Raw genomic sequence first — 21,002 nt, 5'->3', positions numbered from 1 at the left:
TGAAAATTGAATAAATGTCATTTCATCTTACAGAATCTATTAGATTTCAATATAATTTAAATGGCAATTATAATTTGTTTTCAAATACGTTTTCTACATCAAAGGAAGAACAGTAACAAGAGACATGCAGATGACAACTGTGACTGCCCACCAGGGGGAGCAGAGGACCTAGAGAAAAACAGAGGACCTAGAGAGGACTGCTTCTTAACCGACCATAGAGAAGATACTCAGGCTAGCTTCAGACTCTGACGTTTTGCACAGAGTTAGGGCAAAACAAACACCACAACAGAATGTAGCAGAGGCTATGTGTGCATTAGCAAGGAGGTAGAAGACAGAAGCTGGAATAGATTTGCTGAGCAAAACAGGGCTGAGGACCAGCATCCACGTGAGTTTTAGGGGTTTTACTTCAACACAGCTCAGGTTTGGTCATATTGGCTGAATGACCACAAAGCTTGAGTTCTCGTTTAGGAATCCTGTCTGCATGCCTGAAACGGCTGTGCAGTGAAAACTGAAGTACTCTAAGTATAAATGACCAGGACGTTCACTTCAAAAGTGCATTCCCTGATGAGCTAAAGTTCTAGACACACCATAATGCCTTTCTGAAGTCAATCAACCTCGCTGAGAAGCAAAGCTTATTAATTTGAGACTATGTTAGTACAGCCATCCAATTTCTTTTAAGTATCTGTGTTCAGCACTGCATTGGATGGACTAGGTAGACACAGCAGCCCACTCAGAGACAAGTCTTCTAATTCTGTTCCCTTACAGGGTACAGATAAGTCCACACCTGGCCAGTGCTGAGTTGCACCCCAAACTTACGCAATCAGGACTGTTGAGTTATATTGTTAGAAAATTAGTATTCCTTTCCATCCTTCTGAAAGGAGTTGATTCTATCATCCACAGAGCTAGAACTGCATAATATTCACTATTCTGTAGCATATAAATAGAGGCTACAGTTTCTACAGCTCCTTGCCTCTGTCTGGCACTCTAACTTGCTGCATCCTATTTGAGGTCATCCAGAGAAAAAACACAGTAACTTCTTATTTACAGTTTCTTTGCAACACATAAATAACTTGATATTGCAACACTTGCAAATCAGATAAGCAGGAAAGCATAAATTAAAGCAGTAATAGAATCAAGGGTGCCAACTTACCCTAATGCAATATAAACTCAATTCAAAACGCATGGAACAAAGATGGTTCCACATGCAAGACATACAATGGTCACTGACTGAGTTTAAGTCAGGTATAGTAGAAAAGATGTTTTTAACTTATTTTTACAAATACGTACAATATAATCTTTTAAAATATCTTCCAAACCTGTATGACTGCATCATGAGCACTTGAAACCAGAGTCTGACAATCAGTGGTAAATCGACAATGCTGCACAGATGTCCTGTAGGCCTCCCAGGATGTCAGAACTTTCCCATCCAACAACTGCAATACCTTTACAATGAAGAATGCAATCACGGTATTTATTTTACAAATTTTAGGGAAAGGAAGAGAAGAACATGCAAATTCTCTTTAAATACAAAAAGACTCTAAATACATCATCCTCAGTCAACGGACTGCCACAACAAAAAAATCAGTCCTTGGTAAAATGAAATGCAGAGCTGCATTGTTAGTATTACCTTTTAAACTACTGTCATTTCATAAAAAATTTAAAGTACTATACTAAAGAATATTATTGTAGAGAGTCATTAAAATGGCATTTCTTAAAAAAAAAAAGTTTTCCTATTATTTTTTAAATCAAGTTTAGGATTTAATACCTTTATTGTTCCATTCTCCTGCCCAAATGCTGCAAATTTAAGATCTTCACTTAAGCAACAGCAGCAAATAAGGGATTCCTGAGGTTCTGTCTGTATGATAATGCTGTCTGTATTTCCATTAATGAGCTGCAAGATAGGAAATTAATTAATATACTATTTTAAAATTTAAACTGAAATAAAATACAATAAAGAGCTATGGTCAGCAAGAGAATAGTTTGTCAGTTTCCAAACTTCTGTTTATCTAGATCAGAAATGTCATGGTTTTATGATTTTTCATCAATCAGTTGCTTTAAAGGTCTGCGTAACTATTGCTGTAGAACACACTCTGAACAGGAGACAAAACCACATTTCAGTCTCAGAAGGCTTTTAAAAGTTTGCACAATCACAGAAACAGTAAGTCAACATGTTATTCCTGAATTTCAATAGCCATATAGTGAGTTTTGAGCTCATATCTACTTGCCAGTCAGATACTCATGCCAAATGGAGTGTAAGCATGACTTAAAAGCATAACAGCATATATGGTGCACCAATCTCAACTCAGTGCTGTCCTCACACCAATTCTGATGAGATCTTTAGAATACAATAATTTACAAAAAATCTCTAAGTTAAAAACATCTACCACTGTGATGCGTTTAAAATGATCGCATAGCACATCAAAAGGTGACTAGGAATCCATTTCTGGAAGATTACAAATCACTAGGGGTAAAACATCACAGTCACAAGAGAAACTACTTTTAGAGATGTGACAGTAGATTTACTGTTGAATTACAGTACACATGCTTAACTACAATTTGACTTTTCAGTCAATTTCTCTTCATGAACAAAGGTGAAAAATCTGTTACTAGGCAGAGTTTCTATACTTAAAAACGTTACAATACATTAAGAATCATTTGCTACAGATTCAGTTGTTACTACAGTTGTTGAAAGTCATGAACAGGCAGTTCTTTCAGTGCTTTGTTTCCTACTGAGATTTGCAGCTAGATTCAAAGATACTAATACATTGAGAAATACAGCTTACTTGTATATGCTTCTGATTGTAAATTGCTAAAATCATAACTTCACCATTGTGAAACACAACATCTAGTTCACTTTTTAGGACAGCATCAGAAGACTTGCACACCTTGTTTGTTTCCCAAATCTGTTGAAGAACAGAGTATTCCATTAGTTTTAAAGGACAAGATATAAAACTCGCTGAGTACCTTTAAACCAAAGTTTTACAAACTTGCAAGCAACACTGATTTTAAAACAGTGAAAATTATCCTTCTGCTATTTTTATTTACTAGGGAAAGAAAGCTGTGCAATTGCTGCAGCAATTCCAACTGATGAAACAGTATTTTTTTTTTCCAGTTTGACAAGTGAACTTCTAAGAATTTGGTATCAGAGCCATAAAGTCCACAATTTTCTGTTTCAAAGAGCTAAAATTCAATTACAGTAAATGCCAAGAATAGATTTCTATACTTCAATTGCTTTAAAAATTTCAAGAAAGTAAGTGGTAACTTGGAGAGAAGGAGATGTTACTTTGGTACATTGTAGGTCTATTTTCATAGTTTTTAGTGAGCCATTACAACTATAAGAATCTGTCCTAAATATTAACATTCAAATATCTAGCAGTGAAAGGCATATCTACTCTGCTAGCTTACAAAAGGACCGTCAAAACAGTTCCCAGTTTTTAATTTACATAAAATCTAAATTATAATTACTCTTGAACAGCCACTGGACTTAAAAATTATTTATCTATGCAGTAAATAAAGAAAATAGGCAGCTCATTTTACTGTATATAGAAATAACTTTATAATAAATATTTACCTTTATATTATATAAACATATAACCATAATGCTGAACACTTTATATTATATATGAATATATAATTTAATAACAAAAATTTTAACAAATAATTTAGTTCTATATGCACAAACATACACAGTGTCAGTTGTTTTTTTATTTTTTTAAGTCATCTTACCCGTACTGTCTGGTCCTCAGAAGATGTCAGAAATAAAGATCCATCTGAGGAAAACGCCACACAGTGAACCCAGCTCATGTGTCCCCTGCAATCTGCTACTTTTGATAAGGATTTAATATTCCATAACTGCAGCAAAAATATGAAAGAACTCACATGGATTTATATTGTATTTTCAGGAAAAACAGTGTGAAATTGAAATGAAGTATACTTAATTACTATTTCTACTAGCATTTTCTTACTTCTCGCCCTAAAACTAACATGTAAAAAGAACTGTGCCTGTTGATCACAATTTGATGGTCAGTGACATGGAAACAGAAGCCTCTTTGACAATGATAACTTTAAAAGATGGTGGGGGAATTACAAAAGAACAACTCACTCATTATGAAAATACAAGCTGAGCTGACCAAGTAGGTTGCAAAAAAAGAAAAAAAAAAAAAAAAGAAACAGAAAACCCAAATACTTGTACATGCTTAGTTAGCCACTAGAGTCCCAAAGTTATTTCAGCTGTTGTATTCCTCTTTCGCAAACTGCCACATCCTACAGCAGCATACAGGAGAAGGTATTTTGTTTGCCTGTTTTGAGCTAAGTGATGGGAAGGCATATACTCCGGAGAATGACAGCAATCACATAATCACATGATAACTTTACATAAATATAGCAGCCTAGTGCTTTTATATAAAACTGAGTTCTGCTTTCTAAGAGGAATCTCTAGTTTCGAACCATTATTTCCCAATTCATATTTTACATTTTAGAGGTAAAGAAAAATTATAAAGAATAAAGCACATTGAAAGTCTATTAGAAGTGCTACCTTTGTTTCACCTCTCCATACACAAAACTGTGACAAACATAACACTTTATATTACTCTTTCCTGGTATATGGTGGCCATAAAGAAATCACTTACCTCAACAGAACAATGAGACAAAGCAACTGCTACTAACTCATCCCCAGCACAGAAGTCACAATACTGGATTGTACTGTGATGACTTACGATGACTTGCGTTAACAGATTACTTGTTGTAACATCAAAAAGCTGTGAAGACAATTACAATATTTAGCACACAGCTGGAATGAGTTCACTACAGACATGGTTTATATACTCAACAGCATACATTTTTTAATTTAGGAGGTATTTCTCTCATTCATCATGCTTATCAACTGCATCTTTTTACTTAACACACACTTAAAAATGGGCACTTTGAGTCTGAAACATCGAGGTAGCTTAAATTTAATCATTATTCATAAATTCTACCTAGATAGTAATATACTACCTCTAGAGAATTATTAACATGAGATACTTACCAAAAGCTTATTTTTGGCTACCACCAAAATTATATCACTGCTTCCGGACCAAGAGCAACATTTTACTAAAACCTCCACATCATCTTGTTGCTCATCTGCATTCCTGAAGAAATCTTTTATCTCAATAGTTTTCAGTTCATTTGCTGAACGCACGTCCCAAAGCTTCAAGAAAAAATAAAGGAAATACATGAAACCTCTACTTATTGTTGAGTATACAGAATACAACAGGGGAGAGCTACTCCCCAGTTTCTTCTAGGGAAGGAAGTGAGGAAAACAACAAACAAGCAAGCCCAGATGGCTGTCTTAACTTCTACTTAACAACAGAATAAAGACAAAAGTAACAATTGCTCTGCAATGCTATTAAATAATAAAGTCCACTCACAACAAGAAATCTGGTACACTGGGTACATCTCCTTTGTACCCTTATTTCATTGAGGCATTGACCAGAGAGCTACTGAGTATTTCTGTTTCCTCTACCACAATTTTTCTTCTGAATGACAACAGATACTACAACCCCTCTTTCCTGATTTAGCAGCTCCATAGAAAAGTGTCAGAGTTTTAAGAATTGCAGTTCTGAAATAGCGTACTTCTGTTGCAGTCAAAGGCAATAAAAACAATGCTTGCATTCTAAGGAAAAACATGACTACCTCAGTTTTCTTCTAGTGCACGCATGAAAAATGGCACACACACTGCTTTTACTGTTTATGGCTATTGGTGATTCAATTTCAGATGACAGGCCTTTTAACTACTCTAAAAGGTTTTTTGTCGTTGCTTTGTTTTTATGATTATTTTTGTTTAAATGAATTTCAAAACACCCTCCACACCAGTTCTCTTAGCTATGTACATTTGAAAAAAAAATGGTGAAAAGTAAAAGATTCAAAATGAAACTAGGTAGGATTTATTCAAAACTGTATATACTCAATTCTTTTTTTCTGGAACTGGACAAAACTTTTGTCTTGCATTAAAAATAGGAACAATACGCAGCTGTTTCAGGGTTTAATTCATGAAAGCTGCCCATGCAAATATAAAGTTATCTTATACGTATTTTGTATTTTATACCCCCAAAAGTCATCAAAACAGGCAGTTGATTTAAAAAATAAGATGTGTACCTTCACCGTTCCATCCGTTGAGCAGCTAGCAATATAGTCATCATTTGGTGAAAATCTACAGTGACCGACGGCGTTTACATGACCAAACATCGTATTCCTACAATACTTATCCTTCAAATCCCAAAGCTGCATGAGAAATAAATACATAAATGCCATTAAATTCATGAATTATTCACAGATCGTTCGTGCTCATCACAAAAGCACAGAGTGGCAACACAATTCTCAAAAATGTTCCTTAGTTTTACCCATGTGCTCATAGACTTGATGCTATGCCTGAGGTTCCCTCACAATTTACTTCCGTATGCTAGCTTGCACGAAAACTATTCCCATGACTATATAGCACTTTCTGTATAGCGAAGACAAGGACCTCAAATAGCACAAAGTTACCAAAGGTTTCTACAGACTGAGGATTAAACTTTGTCTAGCCTCTTTCCTTCCTTTCAACCTCAAAGTTCAGAATTATGTAGCTTGTACACAAAAACTAAAATGAAATCTCTTAACTCATTACTGCATCCTTTCTAATAAAGTTAAAAGAACATTTTGTGTGTTAGGGGCCACGTGCAGACACATGCACTTTCTAGGTCTACAGTGCATACTGCCTGTTTCCAAATTTTTCACTTGGCTGCTCAGGTAACAGCTCGAAGCAGGAACAGTTACCTGTACAGTCTCCAAAAAAAAAAAAAAAAAAAAAAATCAGGCCTCTTTGATTTTTTTTTCACTGGTCTATCTTGTTATTGGACACACTTCAGTTCTGTCTTTCATTCCTCACGAGAACATCAAACGGTCTAAAACCGCAACTGCGTTTACAGTATAAAAGGGGTTATTTTAAACAGGTCTGTTCTAAATCTACTTGTTCCATGGTGCGAAGTGCAGACAAGAAATGCATTTCCTGGGACATCTATCCTTTAGTCTATTCTAATTCCGATTTACACAACCACAAGCTCTTGCCAGAACTCTACAGATGAGATTTCACACTACAATTAAAGCATCTCAAAGTTGAGAGAGGCAGTTCTCCCCTCCCATCAAAAATCCCACACCTCACTGTCTATTCATAACAATTTTCTCACATTGGAATTGAACAGTGGAGTCACTGCAATAACTAAGAGAAAATTAATCCCATTAGAGTTGGCTCCCTGAACAGCAGAGTACATGCACTGCAATAAAAGCAGGAATATACACTGAGGGCAGGGGGGACATCATCTTCAGCGATCTGATTTACCCAACTGTGCCATGAAATTCCAGCCTTGCCCGTAGCCCAGGTCTTCCCTTGCTCTTCCATTTCCCCCCCCCTTTCCTCACATCCTCCTGTTACATAGTTTGAGCTCCAAGTACACATACTGCCTCCCAGTCTGAATACTGTCAGATGGCTAACCTGACAAATCTCTTGCTTTGATTACTGTTATTTTGTTGGCTTCCACTTTTATTTCTTTATTATGCCCAGTCAGTTTCATAAGAAAATACATCTGCTCCACTTCCATTATGTTATTTATTTATTCATTTCATCATTCGGCATCCAGTTTTGTGTTGTTTGTGACTGGGTTTTTTTTTTGTTTTTGTTTGTTTTCCTGCTTCACTGTTTTTTTATCAGGTATTCCACTACCAAGCTCTCCCATTCCCATTCCATCCTCAAGAATTCTTCACCTTTGTGCCCAGCCAATAAGAAATTTGCTGACTTTTCATCGTAAGTATAAACATCCCTTCTGTTCTGCCCTGTCAGTACTCTTGATCTCCTTCTGTCTCTCTCCTACCAGTCTTATTATAATTTACAGTGTTTCAAGCATATTTCTACAACAATAATTATTCTGTTTCAATTATTCCCATACTGCTTATCACAACCTTTTCAACTTACTTACTTTGATGTAAGTGTCATCTGAGCAGGTGGCTAAAAGATACTGACCCCTCCTGTTATTGAACTGGCAGCAATTGACCTGCTCTGTGTGTTCTTCATATACGTACAAACACTTGCCTGTTCTTGAATTCCAGATCTAGACAGAATGGAAGGACAAAAACCAGTTTTAAATATATTCAATGTACTCAATAAAAAAAAAATAAAATCTGTAAGCCACATTGGAATACAAAATAAAGCCCAAAAAATGCTTTTAATAACACGTCAAAAATGCATGGGAGAGAAAGGGAAAACATGTATATTTATTAACACACAGCTGTGATTTCAGATGGTTTCCACTAAAGTAGCAGAGATGTAGATATACACATTTTTCAAAAGAAGAACTGGAACATGTTATCTAGAGCCAAAGGCTCGTATAACAAGGTGTCTGCAACCAAATAAAACCAACTTGTTAAAATTCAATTTTTGCTTACTATTAATTAGACAAGTCTTCACAGCTAATTTGGAACTATTTAAATATCAATGGGATGGAGGGAATCATTGTTCAAATTAAAATCTGAGAAAGACTAGAATATCATCAAGGTTTTGCTGCAGCTCTGAAGAATTAAAAATTTTTAAAAAATCATATATAACAGAAAAAGCTATATAAAAAAACATTTATGGGTACATTCATTTTATGTTATGAACAGGACTGGATTCATGCATTACACTCTTCATAAAAAGAATCAATTGATAATACAAGTAAGATAAATTGTAATTGCATGTGCAAGATGTTAATATAAGAAAAAGAAACTTAATGTAACAAGTATGAGATCTTTTATTTTTAAAGGAGTGAATTATCCACATAAGGTTTAGGACAGTTAATAAAAACCCTTAGTCCTAAGAATCTGCTCTGCCTGAGTTGGTTAAAACTGAAATCTGAATTAAGATGTTGCAAAACAAAAACAAAAACAAAAGTCTACTCTTGGCTTCCTTACCTTCACTTTTTTATCAGCTGAGCAAGTTGCTACGTATTTATCATCTGCAGAAAAAGTGCAACAAAGTATTTCATCATCATGAGCACTTATCTCCAGCAATCTCTCTCCACTTTCTGCTTTGAACACCTGAAGAAATACAATGAGGAGTGAAATATTCTAACTGGCATACAATTTCAAAACATGCTACACAAATAAAAGACTGCTTTCTCTCAAAGAGCTCTCTTAGCTAAGCTCTTCATAAAACTCCTTGCATTTTGAAAGCATTTATAATTTCAAGGAAAGTAATACGAAAACATTTAACTACGATTTTATAAAGGTGATAGAAATTATTATGGAAAGAAATACTGAAAACTAACTTAAAAAAAATCTGTATGCATTATGTGTTTCATTAATGACTTTGTATACCATTTAAGCCTAAAGCTAGGCCCTCTACCACATAAGACTTTTGTACTCCTTAAGGCTAAATCCACGTACTTCCTTATTCTACTTTAAGAATAACTTCATAACACAATATCCTATTAACAATATCTGCACTGTTATTAGAAGTACAACTTCCAGGTTGATATATATAATATTCTTCTGCTGAAAGTGAGAATTTTAGCAGCAATTGATAACTTGTTGGGGGGGTGGGGGGCTAAACAAATAAAGGTAATACAAGTCTCTTTTGAGCTGGTTACAAGGAAGGAAAGGATGGCTGGGAGGAAGTGCTGCACATTGATCACTTTCCTAAAATTCTGGGATTTATCTTAATAATGGTGAAACGTATCCCTTCCGTCTCAAGGGCAAACCATCTTCAGCTGTTCAAACAAATCACAGTTTATTCCTTGCAGCAACATTCAAGATGCTACAGTTGTGAAATCCCCATTTTTTCCTCTCTTTTTTCATCAAATGGGAATAACAGTGGCAATGAAATGGTTGCTATTTGTTCAAAAAACAGAAACAAAGCTAAAGGAAATCTACATCTACAGTAAATTCTGCAGAATATTCGTTCTGAATTTAGCAATCATTATTTCTGATTCCACTGAAACAGTAGAATTAGTGTTAAAATTTGAAAACCTTGGTTTTATTTTGATGTCACTGTTCGGAAAAAAACATGACAAGTTCAAATTAAACAATGAAAAATCATTGTTAATTTTCCTATTAAAATTAAAAACTATTTCTTCTAGTTTAGCTTCTGGAAAAAATCAATTTTATTTATGTATTTATTTTTCCTAGAAAGAGAAAAACAAGAAATCAGTAGTCCCAATAACGAAGCCATGAAGTACAGAAGCCCAGCACAGTAACTTCAGCACAGCATAAAACTAGCACATCCACCAAGCACCTCCTTAAGTGGGTGGATGCCATGACCATAACAGTGTAGAAGCCAGCAAATAAAATAAACAAACACCACCACATTAAATAGCCAAATGAACAGCAACTAAGGACCACTAATATTTTCAGTACTGAACTTAGCAAGCATCCAAAACAACACCAAAGGCTTGCAGAAAAGTTGTTGTTTACCCTTACCTTTGGCTGTCTGGAATATGGATACTTTACCAGGTTAGTGGCTGGCTGATTGCTAGTTTTCTTGAGAGCTGTCTGGCTCCCCTCCAGGCAGACTGCTGGCAAATTTGTATTAGTCACTTTCCTCTCTGTCTCCCCTTATTCACTTCCTAACCACTTTGTACCTTTTTCCAGTCTACCCACTGTCCTCAACTTCCAGGGCTCATTTTTCTGCCCAGATTTCTTAACTTTGCATGAGAAAATTTACCAACTTAGCACCAAAGTAGTACAACATCCATTAAAACCCCACGGAAACTGTAAAGCTCTAACTAATGTGTCTCACTGTGTTTCAGTTCTGTAGATGGGAAATATCATTTTAGCAAAAGAATGTGAAATATGCTGGGATGCACTACTTAAGCCATAAGCTTTTCTGTATCATTAAGAGGTATCTCATGTTCATTCATTACACTGGTTACAGTACAAACTGTAACATCATGGTTTAGTCATTGAACTAGAAAACAATACTTATTAGTGCTTAGGTAACACATCCCTTTCAATCCCTTGTCTCAATTATGTTCTAGATCTCTAATATCTTCACAGCAAAAGGAAAGCAACAGCACCCTTAACAAACATTATCAAAATAGTACACAGCATTACATTTCACTCATGCACAGGTAGGTATTTTACCTGAAGTGTTTTATCAGCTCCACATGATGCTATTCTTTGTCTATCCCTAGAAAAGCAGGCGTGGTAAACTGCATCTCTATGTGGACGAACAACCAGACGGGAGAGGTTTTTCAAGGATTTTTTATTTCTGCAGGAGAAGATAGCTCATTTGAGACGAGTATCATTTCCAAGCGTTTTTTATCATTCAAAATCCTCTTTTAAAAGATAACACTTGTTCATACATCTTGTGCAGCAAGCTTTAGAAACATCAAATTAGCTGTCAGCCTCCACGCAAAATAAGGGAAAACAATTGGACATTCACTCAGAATTTATGTTGCCCTCCAACAGTTCAGAGCTTAGAGAAAGACACTATGTGCATAAGAAACCAACATGCTACCTCATGTGCACAGCCGCTGTACAGCAAGACATTCTTCCCAATAATGTCTTATTGAGCTGGTATCAGTCATGCCCAAACAGACTTCTTACAGAAACTTTTTCATCTCCTATATGCTCTCTTTCAAGTTTGCATCACACACATAATATTTGCCCTACAATTCTCACCTTTCTGAAAAATTATTTGGAGAAGTTTCAAATTATCTTATTTTCAAGTTTGTATAGATAGTTAAAATGTACGTTCATCGTGTAGAGAAATATTATTCCTTTATTTCTACGACATTATTACTGATTTGTAGCTTTACACGCCCAGTTTTTCTTTCATGAGTTCCTGAAAATTATTTCTCTTTCTTTTCCCATGAAAAACACAGTACTTCTTATATTACCCATTACTGCATTTAGTTGTATATGTGACAACATTGCTGAATCAAGGGATAAACATATCAGCAAACAGATTACTGCTACTTACATCCATTCCAAGTAAAATGTTCCTGTTTCTCTTTGAGCTCGTAGCTTGGCTTGTTGATACACCTCTGATGTCTCTGGTTGGCAAAGACCCAGCTGAGTAATGTCAGGAAAAGGCTGTCGTCCAAGAAGGTGCCCATTTAAAGACAGAAATTCCTGAAAATTCTCACGTATTATGCTGTCCTATGTACAGAGCAGATAATGTTTGGTAATTAGTGAAGTGGATACGTTTTCTAAGCACCCTTTGCTTTCTAGTTTTCTATACATGCAATGTCCTTACAGAAGCATTTATTTCTACTTAGTTCTATTGGCAAGTACAAATCATACACTGAAATATTTTGTTATTTTATTCAGAAAAGTGTATTATCCTTACTTTTCTAATAAGGATATTGGAAGCACTGATTTACTCAACGAGCAGTCAGTGTGAAATATCAGTAAAACTATTCCAAAAGGCCAACAAGACTCTATACCTCCCAAGAAAAGGAGTACCATCCGCACCCACCATTAATTATAGAGCTCCATAGTTAATTGCTGGGACCTATAATGAAGCTAACTAAAAATATGGTTTTTGAATTCTTCATTTTTCTCTCCTCCAAGGTAAAGTTAAACTTGGGACTGCCTTAATGTTTCATTTTTACGCTTCCTATGTATCTCACATGCATACATAAATAAAATGCAATAAAAGATGGAAAAAAATATTTAGAACAGACGATCATTTACCTTTTACATACCTTTTGATCCAGGACTGAACTATACTCTACATATTCATGAATAAGATGAGCAGGCCCTACCAATTCTGTTTTAGCTTTAATCCAGTCTAGAGAAAACATAAGATCACGGAGTTCCTACAAGAAATACAAATAAAAGTTCAGAGCATGAGTTCCACAACTGAATCTACCTAAGGGGAAAAATAAAAAGCACAGGAAAACACACTAGGTATTTAATATATCTCAGTATAATTCATTCCTGTTCAAAACTTAGACAACTTCCTGTTTCCTGCCTTTACTTGATTGGGTATGAAAATGCTAGGTATAGAACACTAACCTCAGTATTTAAACACAAAGAATTGTTCCTTGAGAATTAGTCAAAGAATGGATAGGGGAGGATAAAGCAAATTATGATTTCTGAAGCATAGAAGACCTGGTTTAAGATGCAACTCTGAAAAAGTTTATTTTAGTCCAATCTAGCAAAGACCACTTCTAACAGTGATCTGTTCTTCTTCTTAAAAGGAGCTCATTTTCAGTAAAAGCAAAAAATCTGTTTCAGCTGTATTTACTTTTAAAATGAGATAGTTACTTGAAGAAAATCAGAAGCAGCAAATAGGAGTATTGAAGAAAAGGTGCTTAGAAACAACATTTGAAAGACTCTGTATTACCAAGGAAGGGCAGTGGGTCAAGAAGAGAAGCAGATGAACCCAGTCAGAACTCACCTTCTGCATGTTGGCACCAGCCATGTGATATGCTAGAAAGTTATACCAGTACATGCAGTCCTCTTGAGATAGCACAGGCACATGCAGCTTGTAATATTTCTTGTACTGATTTACTATGTTTTTATGTAGTTCCTGCAATGCAAATCAAAACACACTTTCAGTTAATACTATAAAAAGGTATGGATTGATTTTAATATTAAGGGTTTATCGTTGTTATTATTATTCCTCAATGTAAGATGACAACAAATTAAACAACTTATCTTCAAAAACTGTAATTTAAATTTTTGTTGAAGACTTTCTCCAGAAACTCTCTGGATATTAAAGATAGAAAAGCAAGTTGCTAATCTTCCTTCTTAGACTGAGAAAAGCTACCAGGTCACTCTTTACATTGAACATGCATAACCAGTAATAAAAATGACCCTTCACATACATAGATATAAAGCAAGCAACTGGCCTCTTCTTCCTATCTACTTGTTTTGCCCTCTCCATCAAGACTAGATCTAGATGACCCTTAAAGGTCCCTTCCAAGCCAAGCCATTCTATGGTTTTATTAATTTCTTAGTTCCACATGGAATTATCATTAAACCACTTCTCATTTTCGAGTTGAAAATATTTTTAGCCGGCATTAAGTTTAACTGCACTGTGGGCCTATTATATGAAGCTACTCTGGATACTATTTAACCAAGGAACGTTTTCTGAAGAAGGTCCAGCTTTGTAGAACAAGGTTAAAAGTAAGCAGATTAGCCAGAAATCTACCTGAAGCTGGTTGCGATTCTTCTCTGTAAGAAAGTCAAGTTGAAGATCGTGTAAATAATAATGAAATGAATTCCCATTACGATCACAGAACAATAATGATTTGTTAACAAATTCCTGCAGTATATCTTCAACTTCTTCAGTTTCCATGTCCCAAAGAATACAGAGCACCTAAAAAAGCAGAAAAGATCATCAGAACTAAGGAAAAAACATAACTGTAGGAATATCATAAAAGACTAAAATTTAACTGAAAAAAAAACATGGTAAAAACATTACCATTTGCAAAAGATATGTATGCTCAGTAACTCAGTAAGTTCAATATCAAACTACATATATATATATGGACAGAGAGATAAGAGATATATATGAGATATATAATACAAGTTACCCATTCATTTGTCTATTTGTACTGATTCATGGTGATCACATATTTTTCATAAAAGAAAATTCCTAACAGTTTCTAAGCTTTCAGAGAGTTCAATTACAACCTAATGTAAGAGCTATACATGAAGTGTACATTAAATTAACATTATGAACATATTAATTCAGTTACAATTTTTTAGCTTCATTACTGGCAATAAAAGGTATGATATAATAATGGATCCAATCTACCAATTACTATTAAGTTGCATATAACGTCAGCTATATAAAATAATTTCAAATTTTATGACTTCTTTAAAGTTATTGTTGTAGTGATAAAGTTATCACTAAAAATCATAGAATATCCTCAGTTGGAAGCAACCTACAAGAATCGAGTCTAATTCATAAAAAATAATAATAAAATAAACTATGAAGTTTCTGAGTTGCTGTTATTACCTTAGTAGGTACTTTAACATCTTTTGGGAGGATGGAGAGGTCTTTATAGTAATCTTTCAAATCATTACTCAGTTGCTCTACACTTATGGACATCGCTTCATCAAGGGCTTCATAGTCATAAGATGAAGATTTTCTTATTCTTTTAAACTGCTTATTCTGCAGCTGTTTGAGATAGTATTCCCAACGACTAGGGAAGTCTCGTAGTAATGCACCTATCAAGGATATCACAAGAGGAGAACCTGAAGGAAGAAAGTAAATTAATCTTAGAGGGTCTGAAGGAACACAGTTCAATAGTTTAGTCTAGTGCTTGAATAAATCAGGCAATTTTCTTAATTAACTGCATTGCTGAGGTGCCCCCGTTGTCCGGTCTCTATCAGACCAGGTAAAAAGTCAGTCTCCACCCTGTTTATAAGCTCCCTTCAAAGCACTAGAAGGCTGCAATGAGATCACCCCAGAGCCTTCTCTTCTCCAGGTTGAACAAGCCCAGCTCCTTTAACCTTTTTTCCTAGGAGAGGTGCTCCAGTCCTCTGATCATCAATGTTCCCTCCTCTTTCTGCAAGCCAAAATCCAGAAGAAAAAAATATACTGAGTGGTAAACGGTACTTTAAAAAGTGGCAAGTGTCATACCTTTGCATTCCCTTATAATGCAGTTAGCTTGTTCTGGCAGTTCTGATATTTTCATATTCACAAACAGGGCTAAAACCTCCAGTCCCTTCTCATGTGTTAGTCCACTTTCCACATGAATCTCATATTTATTGCCTATAGATGGGGGAAAAAATGAAAGCAATTTTTAAAATGCTATGAAAATGGAGAGCATTTTTTGAGAAAAATCTGGAGCAAAGGATCCGGCTCAGAGACTGCTTTACATGCAGAAATAATCAGTTTAACCGCACCAGCGTCAGGCAATTATTTATTGAAGAGTGCAGTGATTCTCAATGTAGATGTGTACACAGGACAACATACAACATGTATTTCATGGAAAAGCATAGTCTTACAGAGCAGAATGCTAAAACTTTGTCATTTGTGCATAACTTGACAGGCACAGATTCTATGAGATTCTTTTAAAATTTCACAAAAACACTTTGCATACAAGTACATCCATAATTTGTAATGCAGAAGAGAATACCACTCCTTACCAGACACAGCATCTGTCACACTCCTGTCCCTGCTGGTGATAAGAACTTGACATTGATTATCAAATGCTTTTAATACCCAGGAATCCCAAATATCATCCAGGACCAAAAGAGACCTAGTACAAGAAAACAATATTTCATATTTCAGATAAACTACTAGTAATAAGATCAAGTATTTCATCTTAATAATGAAAGAACATTTTCAGAATTACTTAAGTACAACTTTTTAATTTTCTTCCACTAATACGAGAAACATCTTAAGAGGACATTAAACACTGTGTCAGAAAGCTGAATGCAAGTATCTCCAATAACAAACTAGTGAAGTTTGGTTCATACTTGAACTGCATTAACCTAATGCAACACATTCAATTTGTTCTTACAGCATTCTGCCATCTCTAACTGGGCAGGATGCAGCACAGGCTGTAGCCTCTTCCCAGGTCATGTAAGTAATCCGGTGAGTTAGCAAAAGTAAAGAGTATGTTCCCTTTCAATCATTCTGTATATCTCTTTTCTCCGCTGGAGGCACCTGCTTGGATATCTCATCTTTATCTGTCAGTTTCCCATGGGCCTGGCAATATTTTTAAAATATTTTCTATGTAAGAAAGACTTTTTTTCTCTTACAAAAATGCCTATGTCATCTGTAAAGATCATAACATTGGAGTATTATTACTGAGATATCTCACTCATGTGTTTACTTTAGTACAGATTTTCCCAGGGAGTAATGAAATCCCCAACAAATAACAAAAGCTACTGTTCAAACATGAAAAAAAGCTGTGCAGTGGCCAAGACTTTGCTTGATCAAAGCAAGTCAATTTCCCTGAAGTTTGAAAGCAACTGCCTTCTTGGCCATAATCGATCGTACCATGAAAACTCGTTTTCACTTTGGTAACTCCAGAGCAAACACTTTAAAAAGACATTAACTGTTCTCCAACGATGTATAGCCTTCTACTGCTGTATGATTCTCACACACTCATGAAACATTTTAAATACACAGTAAGAACACCAGAAGTTAGGTTAGTACTTATTTCCAACTATTCGTTCTCAACTGTCAGTTTTCAATGACTAATAATTTTTCATGTGAAAGTGCACATGTGCACTCTTACACAGCTGGTTATCATATATATACATATATATATGTTATTTTTAGTAAAAGCATTAATAGTCTGACAAATATATTCATATCCAGAACAAGCCTACAATGCATTCTTTACATTACTCCATTACAAAAACATCTACTTAGGGAAAAAGATTTACTGCACATATTACAGACCTGATTTAACCATCCATTTACATTTCAGCGTTTTACACTTCTCTCTCTTTTCTCTTTTACCGTAAGCAAGCAATTTTGAAAATATTAACAGTAATCTCTAAGCAAGCATCAATATTCTGCTAGCTTTAACATGACTACCACTTCTAAATTATCTACATTAAAACAGAAAAAGGGAAATCAAAAAGTGGAAGAGTTAGAATGTTCTCTTCTGCTTTTTTTTTTTGTTGTTGTTAAGAAACAGAAACATGTGATCATAACAGACATTTTAGATGATTAGACTATAGTAACTGATAAAACTCTGCAGAGTAAAAGAATAGCATTGCATTTTACCGACATCACCTAGGGTATTTGCGCAGCATCAGCAAACGAAGACGATCTTTGGCCTCCTCGATGTTAAGTGGCGGTCTCTGCGAAAGAGTAGAGTCATGTTCTAATCTACTACAGAGATTCTGTAGTTTTATGAGGAGCCCTGCTTTGTCCTGTTTTCCAACGGAGATCCAGTGAACTCCTCCTGGAAAATAACCTGACAGGAACAACGTTAATCACATTTTACATTTAAAATTGGAAGTCCTTATAGCAGCTTAGAATAGCAATCAATAATTCAATTTAAATTAAAATATGAACTGTAAAGTCTACTGCAAACCAACCTTAAAACTCTACCGTAGCACAGGAGGATGAATTGACAAGTTTACTGCCTTTCATTTGTAAAGGAACAGGCTCTGTAAAGCAAGTTTCCACAGCAAACTCACACTGCCACTGACGTTGTCCCTCCTCTCTACTTGTCCTCCTTCCCAACCCTTGACAAGCCCTTTCCTTCTTCTCTGACTCAGCATTCACTTTTTCAATTTGCAGGAGTTCAGGGCTTGGGATATGAAATTATCACAAAACAGTTAGCAAGAAGGCATCTACAAGAGTCAGCTGCAGCAGAAGATGCCATATTCTCTAAATCTCCATCATGTTTTCTAATATCTCAGTCTCACTTTCTGCTCCAAATGTCCTATACAGAAAAACATCAGTAAATGATTTCATTCATGATCTATTCAGAGCTAAAATGATAGTAGTATAACCACACCACAAATGTCTGACATTATAAAAGTCTACACTATAGTCTGAGCAAGATTTTTTAAACTTAAGCAGCATAGGTAAAAGTCTGAAGACTTGACGAGCAGTGCCCAAAAAGAATAAAGACTAAAAACGATTATTTTATAGTTTGTACTGACAGAAATAACAAATCCAAGTTATGTAAGGATGTATCTACTCTCATAAATCAAAGCAGGATCCAAGGTAAAAAGCTGTTCAGAACCATTTTCCATAAATTAGTAAAATACGTAGTGGACCCACAGCACTAAATGGCTCTGAAAGCTGCAACTCGCAAGCAATATTTCAAAAGCACCTAAGGAATTTATCAAGCTAAATACAAAATTAATTTCAAGATGACATAAGATAATTCTAGTAATTTTTATTAGAATATTGATGTTTTTATAAAAGTACCTTCCAAGAGCTGGTGATCCCTTAAAGCTTCCGCTGTTAAAACCGTCTTTCCACAACCTGCCATTCCATAAACTGTGACCCAGCCTGGATCACTTCCTAAGCTGCACAGTTTCTCTTTAATAGCATCCACCAGCTTTGGCCGAGTGACAAACACAACTGGTCTCTGTGGCACGCCTCCTTCGCAGAGAGTTGTCTTCACTGAAGTTAAAAACAAGAAACGTGAAAATAAGAAGTGATTTCTAAACATTATGCCTTTTCAAAACAAAACTAACAATTCGCCCCCAAGAATCCTTCCCCCAGCTTGTTTCATATACACATGCTCTAAGAACTACTGGACTAACCATGCCATAATTAGCAGGTATCAGCTTCCCACCTACAGTAGTGTCCCAGTTAGTAACCATTTTCTGCAAGCTGGACCTAGTTACATCAGTTCCAAGAACAGAAAAGATAACTGACAGCATCAATAGAAATCATGGCAAACAAACACAGTAGCTCAACGTTACTATTCCCAACCATTGAGCTACTTTCTCCGCTAGAGAAAGTTACTGCCCCAAGGATGCACCTGAAAAGGAAGCATGCAGTGTAAAGCTTTCACTTTGTGGTTAACAGCACAGCATTACTGCCCAAGCCAGAATTCTCTTCTTTTAAGCTAAGACTGCTGGACCTGCAATAGGGCACCTGAAACACAGTAGGAAACTAAACGCACACCTGCTCTCTGCACTGCAGGTCACGCAGCAGACTGCTGGTTCTTGTGCCATTTTATATTGATAAGCTTTGGGAAACCTTACTCAGGTATTCTAAATAATATGTCTCTATGAGACCACACCCTGAGTACTGTGTTCAGTTTTGGGCTCCTCACTACAAGGAAGACATGGAGGCCCTGCAGCATGTCCAGAGAAGGGCAATGAAGCCGTGAAGAGTCTGGAGCACAAGTCTTAGGGGGAGCGGCTCAGGGAGCTGGGATTGTTTGGTCTGGAGAAGAGGAGGCTCAAGGGAGACCTTATTACTCTCTACAACAACCTGAAAGGAGGTTGTGGTGAGGTGACCGTCAGCCTCTTCACTCTTAGGTAGCAGCAATAGGATGAGAGGTAATGGCCTCAGGTTCCGCCATGGGAGGTTCAGGTTGAATATTAGGAAAAAAATTTATTCTCTGAAAGAGTGGTCCTGCACTGGCACAGGCTGCTCAGGGAGACAGTGGTGTCACCATCCCTGGACGTCTTCCAGAACCATGTGGATATGGCACTGAGGGAAAGATTATAGGGCAGGTGAGGGCTGGGCTGATGGATGGACTAGTGGTCTTTTCCAACCTTAATGATTCTGAGTCTCATAATGGACAGTGCTAAAAACATACTGTAAGATTCAGCTGTCATTCAGTCAAATGCAGTAAGACAGCTCATCCCATTAAAAACTACCAATTTATTTCATATAAATCAAGGAAGACAACTTCTGTAAAGTTTAAGATCTTACTTAAGGTAACCAAAAGATCTGGTGGAGAGGAATAAGCAACAAATTAACTAGATTAATAGATGGCATGCAGTGCTGAGAGCTATAGACTACTCTGCATGAGAAATGTTTGAATTTTGGAGGCTGCAATTTTTTATGTTAAATTCACTTTCTTTATTATATACGAGGGCTGCTCCAAAAGTAATGTCTCCTATTTTATTACGTAGGCCCACAACATCAGAGGCAGGCACTGGTGGTATGGCAGTAGAGGCTGAATTCTCCCAGAAATATTCCATTACATTTTGTTGCTGAGCAACAGATGACAGCAGAGGGGGAGCCTGACAAAACAACATCTGATTTAGAAGCGCATATGAAGCAAAGGCGTAGAACTGCACGCGGAAAAAGATGGCAGCCACTGACATTCATTGATGCTTGGTGAACATTGATGGAGACCGAACAGTGGATGTGAATACAGTGAGGCAGCGGGTGGTGTGTTTCAGCAGTAGCAACTGCTGGTACAGATTGTGAGGAGTATGGCATGCAGGCTTTTATCCATCACTGGCAAAAATGCATAGCTAACAGTGACGACTGTCCTGTAAAATAGCGTTTTGTAGTTGAGTACTTGATCTATCAAATAGTATCATTGGGCTCTTTGAAGCTATTGTAGTTTCCAGACGTTATTTTTGGAGCAACCTACATAAAT

The 21,002-nt window shown here is 36.0% G+C and overlaps 1 protein-coding gene across 4 annotated transcripts in view; it reads right to left on the bottom strand.

The window, feature by feature from the left end:
- APAF1 (apoptotic peptidase activating factor 1) overlaps positions 1-21,002 on the bottom strand; it is a 28,079-nt gene that overhangs the window by 5,124 nt on the left and 1,953 nt on the right. For 2 of the 4 annotated variants that reach the window (XM_021405954.1, XM_021405866.1), the window contains exons 4-22: positions 18,857-19,054; positions 17,705-17,888; positions 16,099-16,211; positions 15,590-15,721; positions 14,963-15,201; positions 14,150-14,317; positions 13,394-13,525; positions 12,696-12,809; positions 11,969-12,147; positions 11,128-11,254; positions 8,959-9,084; positions 7,989-8,120; positions 6,136-6,261; positions 5,027-5,188; positions 4,629-4,757; positions 3,727-3,852; positions 2,784-2,903; positions 1,766-1,891; positions 1,317-1,442 (exon numbers count right to left, since the gene is read on the bottom strand). In XM_021405954.1, coding sequence (XP_021261629.1) covers positions 1,317-1,442; positions 1,766-1,891; positions 2,784-2,903; positions 3,727-3,852; positions 4,629-4,757; positions 5,027-5,188; positions 6,136-6,261; positions 7,989-8,120; positions 8,959-9,084; positions 11,128-11,254; positions 11,969-12,147; positions 12,696-12,809; positions 13,394-13,525; positions 14,150-14,317; positions 14,963-15,201; positions 15,590-15,721; positions 16,099-16,211; positions 17,705-17,888; positions 18,857-19,054 — 2,759 coding nt within the window. Of the gene's footprint in view, positions 1-1,316; positions 1,443-1,765; positions 1,892-2,783; positions 2,904-3,726; positions 3,853-4,628; positions 4,758-5,026; positions 5,189-6,135; positions 6,262-7,988; positions 8,121-8,958; positions 9,085-10,464; positions 10,557-11,127; positions 11,255-11,968; positions 12,148-12,684; positions 12,810-13,393; positions 13,526-14,149; positions 14,318-14,962; positions 15,202-15,589; positions 15,722-16,098; positions 16,212-17,704; positions 17,889-18,856; positions 19,055-21,002 lie in introns of those variants that run through there. The other 2 variants (XM_021406031.1, XM_021406124.1) reach the window with 2 other exon arrangements.

The sequence above is a fragment of the Numida meleagris genome, chromosome 1 (assembly GCF_002078875.1).
Source record: "Numida meleagris isolate 19003 breed g44 Domestic line chromosome 1, NumMel1.0, whole genome shotgun sequence".
Classification (NCBI taxonomy): domain Eukaryota; kingdom Metazoa; phylum Chordata; class Aves; order Galliformes; family Numididae; genus Numida; species Numida meleagris.
Note: the sequence above shows the minus strand (reverse complement) of the source record. Positions and strands in the feature narration are given on the sequence as shown.